Raw genomic sequence first — 19,139 nt, 5'->3', positions numbered from 1 at the left:
TTTGATGCATTTTGCGAAAATAAAGCAATTGAAAGAGAGAAGTTATCAAGTATCATTAATGTCGTAATTTTATCTACTGGCCCCTGGCCCCTTGCCATTTTTGTAATGTGGCCCACAGGTAAATCTATTTGAGTATCCCTGCTATAGAGTGTGCGTTCAGTAACAGTGTTAAATAGCTCTATATTGTGAGAGCAATCATTGCTATAGAGTTTGCGTTCAGTAACAGTGTTAAATAGCTCTATATTGTGACAGTAATCATTGCTATAGAGTGTGCGTTCAGTAACAGTGTTAAATAGCTCTATATTGTGACAGTAATCATTGCTATAGAGTTTGCGTTCAGTAACAGTGTTAAATAGCTCTATATTGTGACAGTAATCATTGCTATAGAGTGTGCGTTCAGTAACAGTGTTAAATAGCTCTATATTGTTGTGACAGCAATCATTGCTATAGAGTTTGCGTTCAGTAACAGTGTTAAATAGCTCTATATTGTGACAGTAATCATTGCTATAGAGTTTGCGTTCAGTAACAGTGTTAAATAGCTCTATATTGTGACAGTAATCATTGCTATAGAGTTTGCGTTCAGTAACAGTGTTAAATAGCTCTATATTGTGACAGTAATCATTGCTATAGAGTTTGCGTTCAGTAACAGTGTTAAATAGCTTGTGACAGCAATCATTGCTAGAGTTTGCGTTCAGTAACAGTGTTAAATAGCTCTATATTGTGACAGTAATCATTGCTATAGAGTTTGCGTTCAGTAACAGTGTTAAATAGCTCTATATTGTGACAGTAATCATTGCTATAGATTAGGGGTGCTCACACATTTTTGACGTGAGAGCTACTTTCAAAACGACCAGCTCGACAAGATCTACCCACCGGAAAAATGCTGAAAATAGTTTAGACAAATTATGGCAGGCAGTTTCTGCTGTCAAAATATGACCCCCCCCCCAGTCAATAAACACTTTCTGTTTGAAATAGACACGTATAGGGTCGCCTAGTTCTGATACACAACAATGTTGTACCCTAAACATCCGGAATTAAAATTTTACTATTTGTATAATTTTATACTTTTATACTTTATACAAATAGGCTACAAAGGTATTGGTACAAAAATGTATACTTAAAGTAGCCTACCATAAGTGAAAGTATAGCCTACTCTTTATGCATAATGTTTTTGTTTTACCTTTTCACCTCCTCATATGCATGATTTCCTGTTTTTGGCTATAGAAGTGTACTTCTCTAAAATGTTATGATTCATTGAACATGGTGGGCCCTATTGTAAACAAGTATGCTTTATGGTGTCGTCCACTCACTGTTAACAAACGTACTGTAATTCTGCTGTTAATACATACTTTAATCAATCAATCAATCAATCAATCAATGTGAGCATGTAGATTGGCTATTTTCAAATGGCTAAAATGTATATAGGGCTGAATGTATGTTTAATAATCCAAATCTACAAAATAATTATTGTAACTAAAGCTGTCACATCATTGTAGTCAATTAATGTCTGCAAGTCTTTCAGTTCTGCTAAATTGTAAATTTGATTGGAAGATGTAGAGAGCGCCAATAGATGGCGGTATTGTAACGCCTATGGATGCCAACTATACCAACTATGAAACGATTTACAATTTACAATTGAGGCATTTAGCAGACGCTCTTGATCCAGAGCGACTTACATTTACGTGAACATTTATCCAAATCTCTATTATTTCCGCTCCTTTTAATTCATGCAAGGAATAGAATAATTTGTTAATTAATTACAGCAATTGATTAAGGATATGTATTACATCAAATAGAATTAGAATGAATGCAAAAGGGAAAAAGGGAGAAAAATAAGACTATTAAACTGAAAAACAAAACCACAGTGGTTTGGAGGCATTGGAGCCACACGGATTGATTGATTGATTGATTGAAATCTTTATTAACAGTTTGCAGAATTACAGTACATTTCAAGCACAAACTCAATACAAAGACTGTTAACTGTGAGTGGACGACCCAATTAAGCCTTACACTTGTTTACAACAGGGTCCACATTGTTCAATTCATCAAAACATTTAGAGACAAACAAATAGACACTTCTATGTAGTTAAAGAACAGAACAGGAATTCATCATATAGGAAGCGAAAAGGGAAAAAAAGTATATATACAGTGAGGGGAACAGGGGGATAAAAGAAAAGAGAACGAAAGACAGAGTGTAGGGCGCCTGCACACAACACCATGCGTTGATGCCATGTGTGCATATGTGCAGGCACCCAACACCACGTCCATACAAAAACATAGTACAATCCATAGTACAAAGACAGAGTGTAGGGCGCCTGCACACAACACCATGCGTTGATGCCATGTGTGCATATGTGCAGGCACCCAACACCACGTCCATACAAAAACATAGTACAATCCAGATACAAATTCAGCTTTTACAGAGGCCAGTTTCGAATTGCAGCCATCCGTAGGTGCCCTTTGAGAGCAGTTTTGAAGGAGCCAAGGGATTCACATGTCTTAATGACTGTTGGTAGGGCGTTCCACATTTTGGTCGCATAGGAGCGAAAAGAATTTAGTCCCTTGTTTGTGCCGAATCTGGGTTGTACATGGTTTGTTGCACTCCCTCTGGTGTTGTGGGTGTGGACTTCGTTTACATTAAGGAAGTATTTAGACAGGTACATGGGTATCTTGGTGGTGTATCTAATCTTGTGGACCAGACCCATTGCAAGATGCTGTACTCTGTCGTCGACCCTAAGCCATCCCAGCCTGTCAAAGTGGGCAGGGGTGAGGTGGGTTCGGGGGGTGAGGCCAAGTAGGAGCCTGACCAGTTTGTTTTGGGAGGTCTGGAGCCTTGTTTTAAGGGCCTTTGAGGTGCTGTGGTACCAGGAGGTGGATGCATAGTCAAAGAAACCTTGTACAAGGGCTCCTGTTAAGGTCTTCAAGGTGTTTTTGTCGACCAGTGAGGAGATCCTGTAGAGGAATCTTGTTCTTTGATTGACTTTTTTGATTACGTTGGTGGCCATCTTATCACCGGAAAGATTGGCCTCCAGGATGGAACCTAGGTAGGTAATTTGATCCTTCCGTGTGATAATATCATCACCAACTCTAACCAAGAAGCCATCTGCCTTTTTGAGATTACTATTTGATCCGAAGAGAATGGATTCAGTTTTTCCCAGGTGTAAGGATAGTTTGTTATCAGCGAGCCAGGTGCAGATTCTACCGAGTTCAGAGCTGAGGGTCTTTTCAACCTGCAGTTTGTTCCTGTCCGAGACCAGCAGTGCTGAGTCGTCTGCGAACAGGAACAAGTTGCAGTCACAAGCTGAAGTCATGTCGTTTACATATATTAGGAACAGTAAAGGCCCTAGTATGCTTCCTTGTGGGACGCCACAGCTCACTGGGAGGGGGGGGGACAGTGTTCCGTTCACTTCCACCATCTGTTCTCTCCCCTCCAGGTAGGATTGCATCCAGCTCACTGATGTGCTATCAAAACCAATAGCTTTAAGCTTGTTAACCAGTATGGAGTGGTTCACGGTGTCAAAAGCCTTTTGGAGGTCCAGCATGACCATGCCGCAGTATTTTCCAGCATCCACCTCGTGTTTGATGTGGTCGCTCAAATAGAGAAGGCATGTGTCAGTGGAGTGGGATGTTCTGAAACCAGATTGGAACTCGTACAACAATTTATTAGTGGCAAGATACTTTTCAACCTGTTCATAGACTATTTTTTCCATCACTTTCGAGATGGAGCTTAGAATAGAAATAGGGCGGTAGTTGCCGGGTTCTAATTTGCTCCCTTTTTTGTACAGGGGGGTTACTTTGGCCAGTTTAAAATCTCTGGGGACCTGTCCTTGTTTGATGGAGAGGTTAACTATGTGGGTGATGACTGGAGCTATGGAAATGGCTGAGTCTCTGAGAAATTTGGAGGGAATATTGTCATGGCCAGTGGCCTTGTGGGGTTGGAGGGCACTCAGTTTCTTAAGTACCTCCTCAGTTGTTACCATTGTCATTTTAACCATTGAACCATTGAACACCACCATTGAACACCAACACTTTACATTTAGTTTCATTCCATGCTGTATGTATTGATGTTGGTAGGCTACCATTTAGATAACAAAGTTAAAACAACAAATCTTCTACATGCTCTAATTGTGTAGAATTATTGCAAATGAAGTAAGCAGAACAATAAAATAACTCTTGAGAACTCCTGAGAGCGTAAAAGTAAACTGTCAAGAGTTTAAAGGTCTAATAAAGGGTTCATTTGGTTACCAACTCTCCAGGACCAACTGGAATGGAATACCCTCGAGGACCACTGGTGGTCCCCGGACCGCTGGTTGATGTCCTTACGTGTGCGTCATGACGTCATGACGTAACTGTCTCAACACGGAAGTGAAGACACGGTGCTCTCTTGGCTTGCCGAAGAAAAAAGTAAACAAAACAAAAGAACAAAATAATAATAAAGAGATGTTTTAATGAATGGACTTTAAGGTAATTATCGCTTAAGTGTATACTGTGTGTACTAAGCTGAGGTATGCTTTAATATTGGCATTATGTTCTAAGTAAAATGACGTTGTTATACTAGAAAGCAAGCGCTTACATCCTGTGTTGGTTGAATTACTTTTTTTTAGTAGTAAATAGTAGTGTAGTAAGTGTTTTATAAATATAAACTGGGTTTTTAGTTTAATTATATTTATATTCCTGTAAGCCTATAGGCTCAGCCTCCGCTGCAACATACATTGCAGACCCAGATGTCATACAAAAAATGTTTTGTATGTATGTGTGTGAGTGCGCCCATGGCGCCGTAGCATTGTGTGTGACGTTAATGGAAGGGATTACATTTTTAGAGAATATCCTATAGGTTATTATTTTTTGACAGCCAATTTTAGTTTCAGTCATAGTCTTTTGAATAGTTGTTTTAGTCATGTGACATGTTTTAGTGTTATTCTAGTTTTATCTATTCTCTCTCTCTCTCCCTCTGTCTGTCTGTCTCTCTCTCCCTCTCTCTCTCTCCCTCTCCCCCTCTCTCTCTCTCTCTCTCTCTCTCTCTCTCTCCCCCTCTCTCTCTCTCTCTCTCTCTCTCTCTCTCTCTCTCTCTCCCTCTCCCCCCTCTCTCTCTCTCTCTCTCTCTCTCTCCCCCTCTCTCTCTCTCTCTCTCTCTCTCTCTCTCTCTCTCTCTCTCTCTCTCTCTCTCAGGCTGTGATCATAATCAGGCATCATAATGTGACTGATTTAGGGTCAGCTGCGTGCCGAAAATCTACAAGATCACGCTGAACTTGTAGATCAGATATTTGCTGGGCAAGCACAAAATTACTTGTCTTTTCTACTGGATCTCTTCTTCACTATAGTCCCTCCCTGACATTTTTGTCTAGTTTTTAACGTATAGATTTTTGTCATAGCTTACATGACTTATGTCTATGCATTTGATTTACCTTGCCTACTTTAAATCACCCTCCCGCCGGCTAGCCAGGGGGAGACAGTACAGACTACAGAGACCAGGCTAGACAGAGTTTTGTCAGAGCAGCAGCATTATTGGCTTAGGAATGGAACAAAAAGGGGCAGGTCTACGCTCCAGTATTTTAACATCAGTTATTATGGTGGTACTTGGAGAGCCAGATATTTCCTGAAGTGGTACTTCAGTATTAAAAGGTTGGGAACCAATGCCCTAGGCCTAGGGGGACACGGGGAGAACATGTAAACTCCAACAAAGAAAGGCCCTTTCGGTTATGGGCACTGATGATGACGCGGAGGAGAGAATATGCCCACAGCGTCCCCAGCGGGAATCAAACCCCGGACCTTCTAGCTGTGAGGCGACAGCGCTACCGACTCCTTATATAATTATGTCATGTCTGAATGCTATCTGGTGTTTCTCTACTCTCTAGGTCAGTGGTTCCCAAACTCTTTCATGTCAAGGACCCCCAAATTGACACTACTTAGCCCGTGGACCCCCATTTGAAAAGATATGCCAGGGACCCCCATAAGAGAAGATTTTTACGGCTCTAGCAGTGATTCTCAACCAGTATAATTTCAAGGACCCCTCCAGTTTGACATGCATTAGTTTACGGGCCACCATTTAATGGCATTTCTATCTCTGAGACCCCCCAATTTATATTGTAAAATCAATGATAATTTAACTCTGAGAGTGTACAAATGGAACCAAATGGACCACTCTCAGAGTTACAGACCCATAAGGGTCCATTTGGTTCCATTTGTACACTCTCAGAGTTCCAGACCCATAAGGGTCCATTTGGTTCCATGTGTACACTCTCAGAGTTACAGACCCATAAGGGTCCATTTGGTTCCAAACTATCATTTAGCTGGGTCCCCCCTGGAACTCCCTCAGGTACCCCTGGGGATCCCCGGACCCCACTTTGGGAACCACTGCTCTAGGTCATCACTAGTTGAGGTATAAATGTTATATGTCATGTCTGAATGGTATCTGATGTTTCTCTACTCTCCAGGTCATCACTAGTTGAGGTATAAATGTTATATGTCATGTCTGAATGGTATCTGATGTTTCTCTACTCTCCAGGTCATCACTAGTTGAGGTATAAATGTTATATGTCATGTCTGAATGGTATCTGATGTTTCTCTACTCTCCAGGTCATCACTAGTTGAGCTCCCCGGCTGCAGCGATGGCGGAGGCGGGCGCTCACGTCAGTGGGGGCGTGTCCATAGAGGACACGCCCTCTGTCTTTGAAGTTCTGGCCCAGGAGACGCTGATGGACGCTGTGCGACCTGCTCTGCAGCACGCTGTCAAGGTGATTAGTATTATTATAATAATAATAATAATTAGGGATGTCCCGATACTAGGGATGCTCCGGTCAGGTTTTTTGGGACCGATACAGATGACAGATAGTTTTTTTCTCATGATCGGCCGATACCGGTACTGATCTTGTGAAAGGTTGCACATTTTAATATTTCCAAAATGATTATGTCATAATGTCAAAACTGTTCCTGTGTGTGGGGAGGAAGGGGAGAATGTTTAGGCTTGTCACAAAAATGAAAAATTATATTATGCTCTATATGTGACATTTATACCATAAATGGTGTAAAAGATCAGTTTCTCCAGATAGGGTAAATGCCAATCACAGATAGGTTAATGTCTGCCGTCATGCCCCGATCACCGATCGCTGGCCGATTATCGGAGCATCTCTAGTCTCTACCCGATACACTTTCTGTGTTAGCCGATACCGATACAGAATTCCGATACCAGTGTTTTGATCTTGTGTGTGTGTGTGTGTGTGTGTGTGTGTGTGTGTGTATACTAGGGGTGCAACGGTTTTCAACCGAAAACCGAACCGTTCGGTTCCACATACACGGTTCAATGCGCTCTAATGAACCGCGCTATTTCGGTTTGCATTAATTCATTTATTACAGCTGCGAAGAATGTATTTCTCGGTCACACACTGGCCTACTTAGAAGTCTAGCACTCTATCGGTCACACACCGTCCTACTAAGAAGTCTAGCACTCTTTCGGTCACAGAAGTGTAGCACTCTGTCGGCCCACCCCCTACACACACACACACACACACAGACACACAGAGAGAGAGACGGCATGATGAGGAGAATCCAGCACTCGTTCTTGGAATAATTATTGATCGTCATACACAGAGACACACACAGCGGAGTAACCTCGCGCCAACAGGCTTCTAAGCACGGTCGTTGTAAGTTTGTTCAGATCTGATTCTGCATCTGCACTCGCTGTTTGAGTGCTAATTAAGAGGGAGAGTGAGAGCATAAACAACCCGCAGCAGGACATTCATTCCGTCAGAAAAGTACCAACAAAATACTCCCATGTCCAATCCATGACTGTAGATAGAAGCCCTTCTTCTAATAATATAAGCATAATATCCTTAAATCCTCATGTAGACTTATTGTAAACTTTTGTAGGCTATTTTTCTGAGACACGACGCATTCACTGTGAATGACTCCCCTCCCAGGAGGCACTCTCCTCTCCTCTTTCCTGCATGTGCTTAATGCCCCGTGTGAGCGCATAGGTGCATTTATTTCGCCTTGAAAATAATGATGAGGCACATTAAAATAGCAATATAAGGTATTTTTCCCCCTTTCAAGTTCAAAATAATGAAAAGGCAGAAATGCCTAATAAAATAATATATGCTAAAAAGAGAAGAAAAGAAAATGCTATAAATAAACTTTTTTGAGTGGTGCAAGCCACTGCCTGGCTGGCTGGCTGGGTATGAGCATGAAAACAGCGTGGTTGTTTTTCACCACCTGTGCACAACCTAACACACACGCAGATTATTAACTGTATATATGATGATTTCGTGTGTGCCAGTACAGTGACACTAGTACAGTACAGTACAGTAGAGGGTACAGTAGGGCGCGTTCCTGGGGATCACTTCACAAGGGGGTATTTTTTTTTACTGTACCGAAACCGAACCGAAACCGTGGCCCCCATACCGAGGTTCGAACCGAACCGTGGTCTAACTGAACCGTTGCACCCCTAGTGTATACAGTAGCTATCTAGCTATATCTTGTGCTTTTATATTATAGCAGACTCCTAAGACTCATGTCTGCACTTGCAGTTTAGGCAACTCCAAAGCAAACTCCACAATGTCCACATACACCAACATTTTATTTACCTGCCATAGTGTCAACCCCTTACCCCTGTGTCGGATCGGTGGTTGTTAGACTGGCATATTCGCCGTTACCGATTTGACCCGATATGACAAATTAAGGCCGATACCCATAGGTTCTATAGTGTTGACGCATATAAGACTGAGACCAGATTCTACAAATGCCTTCTAAATCCTGACAGTTTTCTGAAAAGCTCTTTGTTTCTATGTCAGTCGTTCTCAAACATTTTCATGTCAAGGCCCCCCAACAATATATGTTTTTGGCTGCTGACATATCTGCAAATATGTTGTTCCAGCCAGGGACCGCCCAGAAGCAAAGATTTGAGTTAACCCATTCTGACCTGAGATCAGATTCATACGAGGTTTCCACTGGACACACACTGTTCTGATTAACCCATTCTGACCTGAGATCAGATTCTAAAAATGTCAGTCGTTCTTCGATTTTCCAAAAATAGCAGACCTACAAGCTCGTAGCGCGCCACTCGGTGGCGCGCTATGAGCTTGTAGATCTGCTATTTTTCAATAGCTAAAGCATAACATGATGCTAACACCAAAATGGGTGCCCGCCCAGAATGGGTTAAAAACGTTCTGAAAGAAAATATTAAAACATTTGGGCCACATTTTCACGACTCGGTGCCGCGCTATGAGCTTGTAGATCTGCTATTTCTCAATATCTAAAGTATAACATAATCCATGTTCCCGTCCCGAATCTCCTCTGTCTCCTCCAGGTCCTGGTGGAGTGGAACCCGGCTCGTCTGGGCTTCCTGTGGGGGGCGTTCGACGAGCTCTTCCTGTGCGCCGACCTGCTGGTGCAGAACCACTTCCTGTCGCGCACGGCCGCCTCCTTCTCGGAGAACTTCTACGCCCTGAAGAGAGTCTCCTCCTCCTCCTCCTCCTCCTCCTCCAATCACGGCACACTTCCTGGTCCTCCGCTGGGGCTGAGCAGGAGGTGCCGGTGGGGCTCCGTTCTGCTGCTGTGTTTGGTTCCCTACCTGAAGATCAAACTGGACCACATCCTGACCCGCATCAAGTAAATATACATACAGACTGGACCACATCCTGACCCGCATCAAGTAAATATACATACAGACTGGACCACATCCTGACCCGCATCAAGTAAATATACATACAGACTGGACCACATCCTGACCTGCATCAAGTAAATATACATACAGACTGGACCACATCCTGACCCGCATCAAGTAAATATACATACAGACTGGACCACATCCTGACCCGCATCAAGTAAATATACATACAGACTGGACCACATCCTGACCCGCATCAAGTAAATAATATACATACAGACTGGACCACATCCTGACCCACATCAAGTAAATATACATACAAACTGGACCACATCCTGACCCGCATCAAGTAAATATACATACAGACTGGACCACATCCTGACCCGCAACAAGTAAATATACATACAGACTGGACCACATCCTGACCCGCATCAAGTAAATATACATACAGACTGGACCACATCCTGACCCGCATCAAGTAAATATACATACAGACTGGACCACATCCTGACCCGCATCAAGTAAATAATATACATACAGACTGGACCACATCCTGACCCGCATCAAGTAAATATACATACAGACTGGACCACATCCTGACCCGCATCAAGTAAATAATATACATACAGACTGGACCACATCCTGACCCGCATCAAGTAAATATACATACAGACTGGACCACATCCTGACCCGCATCAAGTAAATATACATACAGACTGGACCACATCCTGACCCGCATCAAGTAAATATACATACAGACTGGACCACATCCTGACCCGCATCAAGTAAATATACATACAAACTGGACCACATCCTGACCCGCATCAAGTAAATATACATACAAACTGGACCACATCCTGACCCGCATCAAGTAAATATACATACAAACTGGACCACATCCTGACCCGCATCAAGTAAATATACATACAGACTGGACCACATCCTGACCCGCATCAAGTAAATATACATACAGACTGGACCACATCCTGACCCGCATCAAGTAAATAAATATACATACAGACTGGACCACATCCTGACCCGCATCAAGTAAATATACATACAGACTGGACCACATCCTGACCCGCATCAAGTAAATATACATACAAACTGGACCACATCCTGACCCGCATCAAGTAAATATACATACAGACTGGACCACATCCTGACCCGCATCAAGTAAATATACATACAAACTGGATAGGCATGTAACGATTCACTCTACTCACGATACGATTCGTATCACGATATGAGGTTCACGATATGATTTTTCACGATATTAAAAAAAAAATATATATTTTAAAGAAAAATTACCGCTTTTTAAAAATGTATATAATTTATCTTCCCCCCTGAGATTTCTTATTTAACTACATTGCAAAAGAAGTAGCATTACTTTTGACAGTGCAGGAACATAATTGCCTTCCTTGATGAGCATCAACGACCATCATCACGTGGGCACAGACACACACACACACAGATCCTCTACAGTGCTCTACTACTGAAAGTGACTATCATTTCTCTTCAAAAGCACTTGAATATGATGGAATATGACTAAAGCGATTTCTTTATTTCAATGAATCGATTCATATCGTCGGGATTAATATAGATATATATATATATCGATATACGATATATCGTTACATGCCTAAAACTGGACCACATCCTGACCAGCATCAAGTAAATATACATACACACTGGACCACATCCTGACCTCCTCAGGGTCCCATTTCAACCTGATACCAGATTCTACAAATGTCTTCTAGATCATGATAGTTTTCAGAAAAAGTTTCTATATCAGTTGTTCTGAAAGTATGTCATGTCAAGGAGCCCCAGAATTATATGTAATTGGCCGCCGACCCCCATCTGAAAATATGTTGTTCCAGGGACACCCATGTGAGTTAAAAACGTTCTCTCTGAAGGAATAAATATTCAAAGATTTGCGTCACATTTTCACACTTTTTCAATAAATAGCAGAGCTACGAGCTTGTAGATCTGCTATAGCGACTGAATTAGTGAAAAGCTTCCGGAGAGAAATCTAGCTACTTTCTGGTGAATTGGGGACAAATCGTGTTGACAGTCGCCAGAGATAAAAACCCTCCTTTTTCTTCATTTTCCCGCTCTCGGCCTCAAATCCGCTAAGTTGGCAACACTAAAGTGCTCGGGCCAGCTCGGCGCGTCTGGCTTCCTCGGCTCGGTTATGTGCACAGAGCAAAGGAAATGGGCTGGCTCCATATTTCCGTTGCTATTATATTATCCTATAACGCAGGTTTAATGTTTGTCTTTAGTTCAAAGTTGGTTTAGTAAACGCCATTGACAATGAAGGTCATAATGTGTCGTTTACGTCATATTGTCGCTTTATTGTTAATGCTGTTTAATGCTTGTGTTGTTGCACCGTTTGTTTCACATCTCCATTACATCACCCAATCAACATTAACCCATTCTGACCTGAGATCAGATTCATACAAGTTTTCCACTGGACACACACTGGTCTGATGAACCCATTCTGACCTGAGATCAGATTCTAAAAATGTCAGTCACCAAAATGGGTTCCCGGTCAGAATGGGTTAATATATTAGTGCCCCTCACTTCACACGGGTGTCTTGGTTTGACTTCGGATCGGATGTGGCCCCAATAGAGACGTCACTAATTCATCCATGTCCTGGGTTGCTGGGATATATAGAGTCTGGGACTACAGCCCCCATGAGCTGAGTAAGGAAGCTGCCATTTCCGTTCAGGAAAATATGTTTTAGCCCATTCTGACCTGAGATCAGATTCATACGAGGTTTCCACTGGACACACACTGGTCTGATTAACCCATTCTGACCTGAGATCAGAATTAAAAAAATTCAGTCGTTCTTCGATTTTTCAAAAATAGCAGACCTACAAGCTCGTAGCGCGCCACTCGGTGGCGCGCTATGAGCTTGTAGATCTGCTATTTTTCAATAGCTAAAGCATAACATGATGCTAACACCAATATGGGTTCCCGTTCAGAATGGGTTAAAATATATTTTCCTTTTCTGCTAAGCAACACGCTATATATGCTTAGATGATTTTACATTTATATTAGAATAAATGTGCGCGACTGTAAAGACGAAACGGAAGTGGGGAGGAGGCTCCACTTCCGCTTAACCCATTTTGGGCTGGAACCCCTGTTGGTGTTAGCATTACGTCATGCTTTAGCTATTGAAAAATTCGAGCTTGTAGGTCTGCTATTTTTGAAAAATCGAAGAACGACGGACATAGAAACATAGCTTTTTCAGAAAACTGTCAGGATGTAGAAGACATTTTTTAGAATCTGATCTCAGGTCAGAATGGGTTAAATCTCTTACACATGACAGCTCTTCCGTTGGTCCAGACTGTATGATGGAAGCATGTGGAAACAGTCTGGTGACGTGAGACTGTACATGTGTCCGCCGACAGGGAGGAGGAGGAGTTCTCCATCCGCGTGCGCGGCTCCAGGGTGCAGCGGCTGGCGCGGCGGCTGCTGGGGATCCAGAGCTACCTGAGCGGCGTGTGGGGGGGGTGGCGCTTCGCCCACATGATGCTGTACGTGCTGGGTCGCACCGCCACACACTGCCCCCTGCTGTGGCTGTCTGGAACTACGCTGCAGCACCTCACACTGGGAGACCTGCGACACCTGCACGCCAGCACACACCTGGACACACGCAAACTGAGGTACGCGCACACACACACACACACACGAACACACCCACAACCTGATGTATGTATACACACACACACACACACACACACACACGTACCCATTTATTCATGTCCACACAAAGTAGAGTGTACAAGGACACAAGTATTAAAATATTCAGTTTAGGTTACCGTCACAAAATCATGACATGTCTTCATCAGACATACCTGAGGCTGCTCGCCAAAATCAAGTCTGTGCTTTCTTTTAATGATTTTTAAACGTCATCATTCATGCTTTTATCTCCACTTGTTTGGACTACTGTAACGCTTGGTATGTTGGCTTCAACCAGGCCTCCATGACACGTCTACAACTGGTCAGAAATTCTGCTGCGTATTCTGGCCTCCCTCTATTTTCAGTTTTCCACACAGTGTCAAGTACCGTGCCGAATTCAAATGGCTACTACTTTGCATAACAACAGCTTTAACTATTCATACCTGAGCGCACGTAGCGGTAAGCATGCACACTTACAGCGTAGGCTACTGCTGCTGTGTGTTGTTCTGCACACAAGCCTCCTCCATCAAAGAACAGATTCATTCGTCCAACGCAAACTTTTGTTTCGCTAGTGTGCAGTAAAGATGTTTGTCTGACTATTATAAGTCTACTTTTTTGTTATAATCATTATCGCCCATGTCTGTGTACTTGAACGTGAGACACGGTGTACTTGATATATATTGTGTACTGACTGATCTGTAGCATACTTTATAGTTAGGCTACGAGAGACAGCAAGGTCAGCCTTGCTGCAGTTGGCGGTTATTATGTCTCATATCTTGTTGTCACGTCATTGGGATCCAGCACTATATACTGTATGTTCCTGTTTGTGTAATACACGTAGTGAACCTTTAGCGTGATACTGTCTCGTGTCCCGTTATGTGTTCTCCCGGGCCCAATACCGCAGTCATCGTACCAAAGGAATAATTCAACTGGATTGTCACACCAGACGAGGGTCCAATTAGAGTTTACAACACTTCTATGTCTGTGTGTCCAAAACTCTCATACTCTATTTAACAATAGGCTTAGGCTATGCAGCTGTTCTGTGTGCATGCCGCGACGCGCACATGCACGCGCGTGCACGTTCCGTGGTACCAGAAAAAAATAAATCACCATGATATATACCAACAATATATAAATGACTGAAATACTAAAGACAAGGTGGCGATCCCAGCACTCAAAAGGTTAAAAACGAGGAGAGGGTGGATAAAAAAATAGATGTACTTTATTTATAAGAGTTAAAAGAGGCCGACATGTTTCGACTCTAAACGAGTCTTCATCAGGGCAAGTGACTCGTTTAGAGTGAGTCAAAATATTTCGGCCTCTTTTAACCTTTAGAAATAACCCATAGATCTGAGGTCGATTCTACAAATGTCTTCTAAATCCTGACAGTTTTCTGAAAAACCTATTTCATGTCAAAGGACCCCAGAATGATCTGTATATTTGGCCTACGACCCCCATCTCAAAATATGTTGTTCCAGGGAACAAGATTTGCACCAAATTTTCAAGATTTTTCAAAAATAGCAGACCTACCAGCTCGTAGCGTAGTATGAGCTTGTAGATATGCTATTTTTCAATAGCTATAAAGTATAACATAATGCTTTAAAACACCAAAAGGGGTTCCCGCCCTGAATGGATTTTTTTTTAACCTTTTGAGTGCTCGGATCGCCGCCCTGTCTTTAGTATTCCAGTCCCACTGATCCTTGAAGCACCTGATCCTACTTTACATTATTATTTTGTGCATCTCCATCGAGACTCGAGAGCACCGTGGTCTGGTTGATTTTCTTTTTATAGAGCGTCGCAGTCCCGCCCCCTGCCAGGGCCCAGGAAATGATTCCCCGTTCATTTTCCTCATAGACATTTCAAAAAGTATTTATTTAAAGACCTTTTAAGCCTCGTACAAAGCCAACTCGAGTTGTGAAAAATCATGACAACAAACACAATTTTTCGGGCCGAACACATTATTTGAAAGGAGAAGAAAACGGCAGGTTACAACACTCTTTTTTTTTGGTGGTTTTTCCTCTTTGTAATTATTTGTTTGGTCCAAAATATTGTGTTTGTTGTCATGATTTGTCACGAGTCGAGTTGGGTTTGTACGACACTTAAAAGGTCTTTAAATAAATACTTTTTGGAATGTCGCGACTCGCTATTCATTTCAATGGAAGTATGAAATGGAAGCTAGTTGCTCAGTGGCGTTTTGAAGCACCCGGAAGACTGCCAGAAGTACCTTTGATTTTATTTTATGTTAGCACAGTATTATAGAGCAATACATTACAGCATACTGTACATGTTGACAACTGGTGGCCCAGGGGCCACATGCAGCCCTCACCTTCACCTAATGTGGCCCTTAGATTATTTTGGAATACTGAAATATTATGGACTATTCCAAACATGCAATCATGACCGGCTTTAATTATTTCAGTTAGTTCATTAGTAGCTTAATGACTAGTATTAAAATGTTACTGTGTTTTTATGTCCAATGTATTTGTATTGAGTTCATAAAGTTAACATAACTATAACTAAATGCATTTGAAATTAAATAAAAAGGTTCCTTTTCAGGATTCCAGTTAAAAAATAGCAAAAACATATTCAGGATTTCAATTCAAATATAGCAAAATATAGCTGATGGGCAGATCCACAAGCTCAAAACGCGTCGCCCTCCAGAGGGAGTGCTGAAGTATAGAGGCCCTGCACACAATCTGCAAAGTTTCCAACCCCTGCATTAACCCATTTTGGACTGAGGTCGGTGGAAAAAAAGGCTTCTAAATCCTAAAAAAATTCTGAAAAACCCATGGTTCTATGTCAGTGGTGCTCAACCCTTTTCATGTCAAGGACCCCCAGAATTATCTCTATTGGGCCACGGACCCCCTTCTCAAAATATGTAGTTTCAGGGACCCCCCCAGAAGCAAATATTTCCGTTAAAAATGTTCGCTCTGAAATATATATTCAATGATTTGCGCCACATTTTAACGATTTAAAAAAAATAGCAGACAGCAGACCTACAAGCTCCTAGCGCGCCACTCGGTGGCAGATCTGGCAGATCAATAGCTAAATTATAACATAAAGTTTAAAACACAAAAAGGGGTTCCCGCCCAAAATGGATTAAAGCATGAAAATAAAAAAGGGAAAGTGACAGGAGGAGGCAAGAAGCCCTGGGGGCTTGTAGGAGGCTTATAGGAGGCCTCTACCTCTATAAAGACGTTATCAAAACCATTCTAACTCTGTTTGGCTCGAGCAAGTGGAGGTTAAGAGCGGTCTCAACTTTAGAGGTCAGGGTTTACGCCCTTTTGCGTCATGACGTTCACTGAACGTCCGTCCACCTCCACGGGAACGTCCTGCAGTTCCAGCTATTCACTGCTTCTCTCTCTCTGTCTGTCTCTCTCTGTCTGTCTCTGTCTCTCTCTGTCTGTCTCTGTCTGTCTGTCTGTCTGTCTGTCTGTCTGTCTGTCTGTCTGTCTGTCTGTCTGTCTGTCTGTCTGTCTGTCTGTCTGTCTGTCTGTCTGTCTGTCTGTCTCTCTCTCTCTCTCTCTCTCTCTCTCTCTCTCTCCCTGTCTCCCCAGTGCGTTCCAGAAGCTGCTGGGTCACACGTCCGTGTTCCTGTCCTCCTCCGTGTCTCTGGGACTGTTCTTCCTCCAGTTCCTCGACTGGTGGTCCTCCTCCTCCCTGGACGCCCGGAGCTCCGCGAGCGCCGCCCTGACCTCCCTGGCCACGCCCCCTCCTCCTCCTCCCCCCTCCTCCCTCTCCCCCGCCGCGGGTGGTCATGTGACCTCGTCGTCGTCGTCGCTGTGTCCTCTGTGCGGGCGCGCGAGGACCAACCCCACGGCCGTGTCCACGTCGGGCTGGGTCTTCTGCTACGGCTGCGTGTTCCTCTACGTCAAGAGCCACCAGCGCTGCCCGCTCACGGCCTACCCCACGCAGCTGCACCACCTCGTTAAGCTGTACGAGCCCGACGCCTGACCTATCGGCTGCACCACCTCGTTAAGCTCCTCGTTAAGCTCTACGAGCCCTGACGCCTGACCTATCAGCTGCACCACCTCGTTAACACCTGACCTATCAGCTGCACCACCTCGTTAACCCATTCTGACCGGGAACCCATTTTGGTGTTATAGCATCATGTTATGCTTTAGCTATTGAAAAACAGCAGATCTACAAGCTCGTAGCGCGCCACCGAGTGGCGCGCTACGAGCTTGTAGGTCTGCTATTTTTGAAAAAAATCGAAGAACGACTGACATTTTTTAGAATCTGATCTCAGGTCAGAATGGGTTCATCAGACATGTGTGTGTCCAGTGGAAACCTCGTATAGAATCTGATCTCAGGTCAGAATGGGTTAAGCTCTACGAGCCCCGACGCCTGACCCTACCGGCTGAAACCACCTCGTTAATCAATTTTGGACGGGAACCCCTTTTGGTGATTTAAAGCATTATGTTATACTTTAGCTATTGAAAAATAGCAGATCTACAAGTTCATAGCGCGGCACCGAGTGCCGCGCTATGAACTTGTAGGTCTGCTATTTTTGAAAAAAATCGTGAAAATGTGCCTCAAATCTTTGAATGTATATGATTACAGAGAAACTCAAATCTTTGCTTCTGGGGAGGTCCCTGGAACAACATATTTTCAAATGGGGGGGGGGGGGGGGGGTGGCGGAGGCATATTACATATCATTTTTGGTGGTCCTTGACATGAAATATTGAGATCCACTGATATAAGGTTTTTCAGAAAACTGTCAGGATTTAGAAGACATTGTTTTTAACCCATTCAGACCGGGAACCCATTTTGGTGTTATAGCATCATGTTATGCTTTAGCTATTGAAAAATAGCAGATCTACAAGCTCATAGCGCGCCACCGAGTGGCGCGCTACGAGCTTGTAGGTCTGCTATTTTTTGAAAAATCGAAGAACGACTGACATTTTTAGAATCTGATCTCAGGTCAGAATGGGTTTAATCAGACCAGTGTGTGTCCAGTGGAAACCTCGTATGAATCTGATCTCAGGTCAGAATGGGTTAAGCCCAACACCTGACCAGTGTTGATTTCGTCGACTAAAAACCAAGACGAAAAATGATCGTTGACTACCTTTTTCCACCGACGAAAACTAAATGAAAACTAAGCTATGATGACTAAAACTAAGACTTAATGTATTGGCAATTTCATCAACAAATAAAAAAACTCTACTAAAATGTTAGGAAAGGACTAGTGGACAAGAGATCCAGTATAAGTAATTGTACACTTGGTTTTACACTGGGCTCACAATGCGTTAATTAAAGTAACGTTTGATTCCTTCATTCTGTGAAGCCACACACAGTTTTGTAAGTAAAAAAAAATCACACCCGTGTGAAGTGAGGGGTGCTCTTATAATCGTATACATCATCATGAATCACTGGCCAATCAGAATGCCTGTTGCCATAGATGTACGTCATATTGGGCGGACATTTGACCTAATTTATCCTTTCATTGTCGATGGCAAATTTGAGACTTGTGGGACGGGGACAAGATGACGTAGATTTCCCCTTCATTGTCAATGGCATTTAATGTTTGTGTTGCGGACATTTTGTTGGAACAAAAGCTGTAGCGCCCCTCAAAAACAGTTTTTAAATGCATGTTGTGTTGTGGTATCTTTAACACAGCACTACTCAACCCGCGGCCCATGTCATGGTAAAAAAAATATGTTTTTTTGTGCTTTCAGTGTGGAAAAGTAATTTCTAACCACACGATGCGATCATGCGCTACTGAGTGAGGGCGCTGTGCGTTCTACCGGCGTGTTGTCTATTTACAAGTCCATATAAGCACAGCTGCAGCATTCATCCACGATGTGTTGAGCAGAACAGATGGGCTCGCGTTCGGTAAACAACACCGTC

At 43.0% G+C, this 19,139-nt stretch overlaps 1 protein-coding gene across 1 annotated transcript; it reads left to right on the top strand.

Annotated features, from left to right (window-relative positions):
- The first annotated feature begins 4,360 nt into the window (after nt 1-4,360).
- Nucleotides 4,361-17,322, top strand: pex12 (peroxisomal biogenesis factor 12). The gene is made up of 5 exons (XM_080776292.1): nt 4,361-4,464; nt 6,577-6,734; nt 9,302-9,603; nt 13,019-13,273; nt 16,847-17,322. Exons 2-5 carry the CDS (start codon nt 6,609-6,611, stop codon nt 17,241-17,243), a joined length of 1,080 nt encoding a protein of 359 aa, XP_080632418.1. The 5' UTR covers nt 4,361-4,464; nt 6,577-6,608; the 3' UTR covers nt 17,244-17,322.
- Nucleotides 17,323-19,139: the final 1,817 nt, after the last annotated feature.

This window comes from Protomyctophum bolini, assembly GCF_963924005.1.
Source record: "Protomyctophum bolini genome assembly, chromosome: 11".
NCBI lineage: Eukaryota > Metazoa > Chordata > Actinopteri > Myctophiformes > Myctophidae > Protomyctophum > Protomyctophum bolini.
The sequence above is the reverse complement of the archived record's forward strand: the minus strand, read 5'-3'. Positions and strand labels throughout refer to the sequence as shown.

Bases quoted from the DNA above. Each gene is read 5' to 3' on its own strand.
- pex12 (XM_080776292.1), top strand. From the start codon at position 6,609: ATGGCGGAGGCGGGCGCTCACGTCAGTGGGGGCGTGTCCATAGAGGAC. The intron at 6,735-9,301 runs GTGATTAGTATT...TGTCTCCTCCAG, and splicing joins CTCTGCAGCACGCTGTCAAG to GTCCTGGTGGAGTGGAACCC. The intron at 13,274-16,846 runs GTACGCGCACAC...CTGTCTCCCCAG, and splicing joins CTGGACACACGCAAACTGAG to TGCGTTCCAGAAGCTGCTGG.